General features: G+C 37.3%; 2 protein-coding genes across 2 annotated transcripts; one reads left to right on the top strand and one right to left on the bottom strand.

Moving 5' to 3' along the window:
• Positions 1–111: 111 nt before the first annotated feature.
• On the bottom strand, positions 112–4,065 carry LOC146902171 (RNA-binding (RRM/RBD/RNP motifs) family protein). Its single transcript, XM_085731339.1, has 9 exons — positions 3,874–4,065; positions 3,635–3,733; positions 2,478–3,511; positions 2,317–2,374; positions 2,117–2,170; positions 1,757–1,825; positions 1,574–1,639; positions 1,421–1,489; positions 112–495 (listed from the first exon to the last, which is right to left on the bottom strand). The coding sequence occupies exons 1-9, from the start codon at positions 3,982–3,984 to the stop codon at positions 406–408; spliced, it is 1,650 nt and encodes a 549-aa protein (XP_085587465.1). The 5' UTR covers positions 3,985–4,065; the 3' UTR covers positions 112–405.
• A 1,183-nt stretch (positions 4,066–5,248) lies between these two features.
• On the top strand, positions 5,249–5,801 carry LOC146902170 (uncharacterized). Its single transcript, XM_085737118.1, has 2 exons — positions 5,249–5,662; positions 5,796–5,801. The coding sequence occupies exons 1-2, from the start codon at positions 5,249–5,251 to the stop codon at positions 5,799–5,801; spliced, it is 420 nt and encodes a 139-aa protein (XP_085593244.1).
• Positions 5,802–6,455: the final 654 nt, after the last annotated feature.

The raw sequence follows: 6,455 nt of genomic DNA, 5'->3' as shown, positions 1-6,455 counted from the left end.
TCAAACAATATAATCAAGAATTTAGTAATACTATTTTGTAGAGACATCAAGAATTTAATACTATTTTGTAGAGACTAGAATGGAATCTGAAAAGGAAAAATTAAAAAGAAATTTTTAATCAATCCAGGCCTTTTTTCTCTACATATCAGCCCAGGTAAGATGCCATATGCTAAATTTATTTTAAGCATCATACAGACAATCTGAACATCGAAAGATTATAGCACTGCTTGTTGGTGAAAAAAATAAAAAATCTCCGCACAATATAGTATGAATTTCAAAAGCAACCAAAGATGAATCTTACCATACATGGAGCTAGTGAGATAGTAAAAACCACTAGGCAATTAAAGAGACAACACATGGTACAAAAATGGTTTCATACTTTTGGTATTTCTGGTAATATAATAACTATCTACCATCTAGACTTCCATTTGTAAGTTGTCCAAGACCACCATCACCATCACCGTCACTCTCGAACAATATTGATTCAACTAGAGCCTGCAAACCAACAAAAATTAACTCAGCATATGCTACCAGCACAAGTTAAGTAAATACGTAGTAATGAAGAAAAACAAGAAATAAGCTGGATTATAGGAGCAACTAAACTCACTAAATTTAGAAGACAACACCAAACCAATACCATATTCACAAGGTCAAATCAATAATGATGAACAACCATCAGAGATCTTTCAAATCTCAGGGGAGAATTATATCAGCCATTTCCTTGATAACAAGGAATTCACTTCCTAATAGCTACTTTTGCATTTCCATTACAACTTCGCGCATAAGTATTTAAATTTCTCCAATTTTTTGCCACCATAATCTATGGCATAAGATGGTTTTATTTTAGACCCCTTTATGGAGCTTAATTAATGGAAACATTGCTTAAAATAATGTGGTCTTGATTTTCTAATCATTCATAGGATTTCTTATCATCTATATTCATGCTTATCTAACTATCTTAAATTTATTCTTTGAAAATCAATTGCATGTCATTGGCCTCAAAATACAAATACCCGTGCTAACACTTTAAAGAGAAAAACATACAAAAGAGAAATATACTATTTAATTTCAGAGATATTTCCATGGAAAATATAACTTTTTGGAAAAGGGGATAAACGAAGTGAAGCTATATAAAAAGAATCTTAAGAATACATGTCCTGCATACAACTGCACCATATAATGATTCTATATCGTCAACATAATTCAAGGAATCACAACAATTTGTAAAGTAAAATTAATAATAAATGGAGAACTTGCCACAAAACTGCAGAGAATTTTCGACAACGTTCACAAAATAATGTGAAATTGTAAAAGAAAAAATATCCTACGCCACATTGTGAGATTTAAACATTATAAAAAGTCACAGGACGTGATTTGCAGCTTCAAATGTAAATCAGAAATATATATATAAGACACAAACCTGGAGTTCTTTTTCACTGGTTTTAAGTCTTTCTGTGGAATCGTGCACTTGCAGAAAACATTCATGCAGCTGAGGATCATTTGCCCAAGCCCAATGTTAGCAATATCATTTACAAATTTGATGTTAAAATTGATGTTAAAACTTAGACATTACCTTGGTCAACTGCATCTGGCGATATAAAGATTTTTTCTTTGCAGTAATCACAGCATCCTCCCGTTTCTGCGGTAAATATCTTCTAGATCAGAATAGAAAACAGCTTTTGTGTTCAAAGTAAGGATGTTGGAAGTACAGTAATCAATCTCAAAATTTGATGCTTGGAAATAAATGAGAAGGTACCTTAGAGTGCTTTTGTAACTCCATAACATTAAGTCTTCTTTCTTCCAATCCCTCTTCCAGCTTAGAAACCTGACAAAATTCCACTTTTCAGCACCACCAACACATAAAAGAGGAGAAAAACAACTTATTAAAGATTAGAGCGCTTGTTGGAATCAGATGAATATTATTTTATGTGATATCCTAACGCATTTATCAAACATTCAAATATTGGGAAGCCTTTGAAATGCACATGTTCAGAAAGTGAAATTGTTCAGAATAGAACATCTGTCACATTATCATAAAGCAGCCTTCTAGAGCAGACATCGCCATATTGACAAATTTCCATTATTCATTCATTTTAGTTTTGAAGAGACTACAAACCTCCTTTTTTAGTTGATCAAGCAGTTGAATTGACCTCTCTAATTCATCTTCTACCTGAAGACCACAAAAGCAAGTAAAAACAAGATTAAAATGTGCCAGAATCAGTCTCGGTTTATTTTGACATTGTATTATCTGAACAAGAAAATTGTGAATGCTCGCATTAAAGAAACTCGCAAATGATCGCAATTATATCACATTACCTCATCATTGTGGTCCCCATTGGAATCTGATGGACTATTTTGATTTGTCACATTCAAACTGCAGGAAAATCAGGCAAAATAAATATGTATGAAGCATAAGTAAACCAAAGAACAGTTGGAAATTAACTAATGTCACAGAAAATTAACATTGGAAATCTTACTCGATGTTTCTCCTCGGTTGTTCTTTTTTATGTTCGTCAAAACTTTTATCAGGATCACTAATCCTATCCATCTTTTTGTCTGGATCCACATCTAAGTTACGGTCCTTATCCACATCTCCACCCTGTACCCTGCTGTTTTCCAGTTCATTTTCAGCCCTATCACCGTCATGATTCCAATCATCATCTAACATGCTTTCTCTATGTTGATCATCATAATCTTGCAAATGTTCAACTCTTCTATCCCTAACCATGATGTCACGGTCTCGGGACCCATCGCGGTCTAACATGCTTTCTCTAGCTTGATCATCATAACCTTGCAAATGCTCAACTCTTCTACTCCTATCTCTGTCACGGTCTCGGGACCCATCACGATCTAACATGCTTTCTCTAGCTTGATCGTCATAATCTTGCAAATGCTCAACTTTTATACCCCTGTCACGGTCACGGTCTCGGGACCTATCACGGTCTAACGCGCTTTCTCTAGCTTGATCATCATAATCTTGCATATGTTCAACTCTTCTATCCCTATCCCTATCATGGTCTCGGGATCTATCACGACCTAACATACTTGCTCTAGCTTGACCATCATAATCTAGCATGTGTTCAACTCTTCTATCCCTATCCCTGTCACGGTCTCGGGACCTATCACGGACTAACATGCTTTCTCTAGCTAGACCATCATAATTTTGCATATGCTCGGCTCTTCTATCCCTATCCCTATCATGGTCTCGAGACCTATCACGGTCGCGGGACCTATCACGGTCTCGAGACCTCTGATGCTGTCGAGTCCAATCACCACCTCTGGTCCAATCACTGCCTCTATTCCTGTATCCATCTTTCTCATTACCATGATCATAATCTTGGTCTCGAATCTCTCGATCTCTGCCGCCACGATCCCAATCTCCATTCCTTTCATCATTATGATGATAATAACGTTCTCTTTCTCTCCCAAAATTTGATCTGCCACCACCACCGCCACCTCCACCGCCACGAGACCTCACCCCATTAACTTTAACCACACGGCCATTAATAGTCTGATTCATAACAACAATGTCAAGACCAAAAACTCTCAAATCATAACCACGCCACAACAATAATTACCAAACATTAACACAAATAAACTAAAAAAAAATACAATAATATGGTGAATTACATACTCTTCCGTTCATATCGTTGATAGCATCAATTGCAGACCTAGGGTTTGTGAAAGTTACAAAACAATAGCATTTCCCAAGTGTACGTTGGTCATTGATAATCTGAAATTAAAAAAAAAAAAAAAAAACTCATCAATAAAAATGAAAACCCAATTACTTGAATTGATTATTAGCTAAAGAAATTAAATAATTAACAAGGGTTTAATAAAAAATTTAAAAATTTAAAAAAAGTGAAAGACTACCTTGACATCAAGAATGGCGCCATACAAATTGAAGACAGTGCGAATTGTTTCATCAGTGGCGTCGAAGGGAAGACCACCAACGTAAATGGAGCTATCATCGTCCAGTGTCATTTTGTGGAACTGATTTTACTTCAACTTTTCTGCTATAGTTCAAGCTTTGAACTTCGCTTCTTGACCATAGTCTTTCTCCTTCACTCTTTTTCTCTTCCAAATTGATATTTACTACTTCACTCAAATTATTATTTTTTGGGTCGAATCGGGTTTTGGGCCGGTCTTAGTTACCATATGGTAAAGGAAAAATTGGGCCCATTTTTAAATATCATAAGAGTATTACTTTTCCCACCCTATGTCTTTCCTCGCGCGCCCTATTTTTTTTCAATTTTACCCCTGGTCCGGATTTCATATTCCGGAATGAATTGTTAGTATTTTTCAGATGTTTCCGGATTTTAAAATCAGGAATAGTATTTTAGCAGAAGTAAAATTAAAATAAAATGCGAATAAAAATAATAAACACAAATAAAAAGACATAAGAATAAAAAGAAATCATTTTATTAATATATGAACAATACATTACAATAATTTTCAAAGCTTATTACATCCTAAAACTATTTCTAATCCTATCCTATTACATAAGCTATACCAGTGGCTCCAGCTCTAACTCCAACCACTGATGAAGAGGAAAGAGGGTGGGGAGGAAAGAAGATGGCGGGGAAGAAGAAAAGCTATTGGTGGGGAGACAGAGGGGGCACAGGTGCCTCTAGGGGACAAGAGACCATGATAGTCAACATGACACCCAGGCAAACCAACCTCAAATTCAGACTCACCCCTACCCTATTGACCGATCATATGACCCCTGATGGATTTCCAAAGAGGCCTCTTTCTATGAAAGGCCAACGATGGAAACACATCGTTGTAGAAGAGGAGAAGAGAAGAAAGAAGAAGGTGTGAGAAATTGTAGAAGAGGACCATATTTATAGGGGAGGGGGATAAAAAACGGTGGGGAAGCCATCAATGCCGGTTAAAAAACGTGTTTTTACACTTGACCACCGCCCAAAACGTTTGAAAAACGTTTTCTTTGTGGTGCAGACCACCGGCCAAAAGCTTCTGATGCAATCCGGAATATATAATCCGGAATGCACATACATTCCGATTATATATTCCGGAAAAAGGCGATAATGGGGTGAATCAAAGGAGAACTTCCGCCTTTGTGTATGTGAGGGTTGGTTCGGATTTTAGAATCCGGATTGATTCAGCATTGGATTCTTCTATGTGGCCCACGTTGCACCGACAATTTTTGTGGTCCACAGCGCCCAAATACCTCTATAAATAGTGGTCCCTGATTTCATTACAAGTAAACTACACCAGGAAAAAAATCATGGAATTCCCTGACTTTGATCCGAACATCAAGCTAGCGGCAGTCTACTACAACGGTGGAACACCACCCCATCTGTTTAGGATTCGCGACGATGTCACCCTTTCCGGGCTGAAGGATGAGCTGGATCAAATCAACCATCAACTCAACCACAGAGACACGAGAAGGGTGGTCGGTGTTGAATATCAATGTCCAATGTCCGGCTCAGCTGGATCTCTACGCTTCAGCCGGATGAAACTCGCAAACGATGGCGACGTGAGAACCATGTTCTCTGTCTTTGGTCAGCACAGCGCTAGAGGACCGATCGAGTTGGACGTTTCGTTGGTTAGATCTGCTGAACAAATTCTGAAAAGTTTGCACCGGCCCAAGAACTACGAAGAGATCAGGGCTCTGCTGGAGGGTCCAGAGGAGGAAGAAGTTAGTTTAGATGATCCGTGATAATGTGTTATGTTTTAATTAATCGTGTGTTTTATGTTGTTTTAATTGCGTGTTAGTTATGTGTTGTTGAATTAAGTTGTTGCATTATGTTTTAATTGCGTGTTTTATTCAGTGTTAGTTATGTGTTGTTGAGATTAATTGCGTGTTTTGTTATGTTTTAATTTACGCCAAAGATGTTCATTTAATCGATAAAATCACCAAATATATGCTTTTCGGATTACTAAATCCGGAAAAACATAGGGCGTAAGTGTATTCCGGAACACGAAATCTGGAATGCCTCGGCATAGGATTCTTTAGTATGGACCACATTGCACTAAGAGTTTATGTGGTCCACAACATCCAAGGACCTCTATAAATACACCCTCTCCATTTTTGATCTTCAATACCAGCAAAACACACAGACACACCAAAGCAAACCATACAAATTTTTGTCATCAAGCTGAGGATCTTTCTCATGCTGTTTTAAATATATAGATCTCTATATAACGGCATGATGAAGATCCTCAGCATGCTGTCAAAAATATATAGATAGTCCCTGATGCCTCCTTGATAGATAGATAACTCAAAAATATCAAGAGGTTTCTATGAGTTAGATCGTGCTGCCTGCCAGATGAATATGTCATTTGGCAAGGCAGCAGGATCTAACTCAAAGAAATCCTCTTGAAAACACCTTGCCTTTCTTCATTGTGTTGCAGATCTAACTCCAAAGAAGAGGTTCTTATGAACTCGATCATGTCGGCCTGCAGATCGTAACATGTCAGTTGGCAGGCCG

Source organism: Medicago sativa, chromosome 8, assembly GCF_051527215.1.
Source record: "Medicago sativa cultivar Bolivia chromosome 8, Bolivia_mono, whole genome shotgun sequence".
In the NCBI taxonomy this organism is placed as follows: domain Eukaryota; kingdom Viridiplantae; phylum Streptophyta; class Magnoliopsida; order Fabales; family Fabaceae; genus Medicago; species Medicago sativa.
The sequence above is the reverse complement of the archived record's forward strand: the minus strand, read 5'-3'. Positions and strand labels throughout refer to the sequence as shown.

Coding starts and splice junctions, on each gene's coding strand:
- LOC146902171 (XM_085731339.1), bottom strand. CDS start 3,984: ATGACACTGGACGATGATAGCTCCATTTACGTTGGTGGTCTTCCCTTC. Junction 2,171..2,316: donor ATGGGGACCACAATGATGAG/GTAATGTGATAT, acceptor TGTGGTCTTCAG/GTAGAAGATGAATTAGAGAG. Junction 1,640..1,756: donor AGTTACAAAAGCACTCTAAG/GTACCTTCTCAT, acceptor TATTTACCGCAG/AAACGGGAGGATGCTGTGAT.
- LOC146902170 (XM_085737118.1), top strand. CDS start 5,249: ATGGAATTCCCTGACTTTGATCCGAACATCAAGCTAGCGGCAGTCTAC.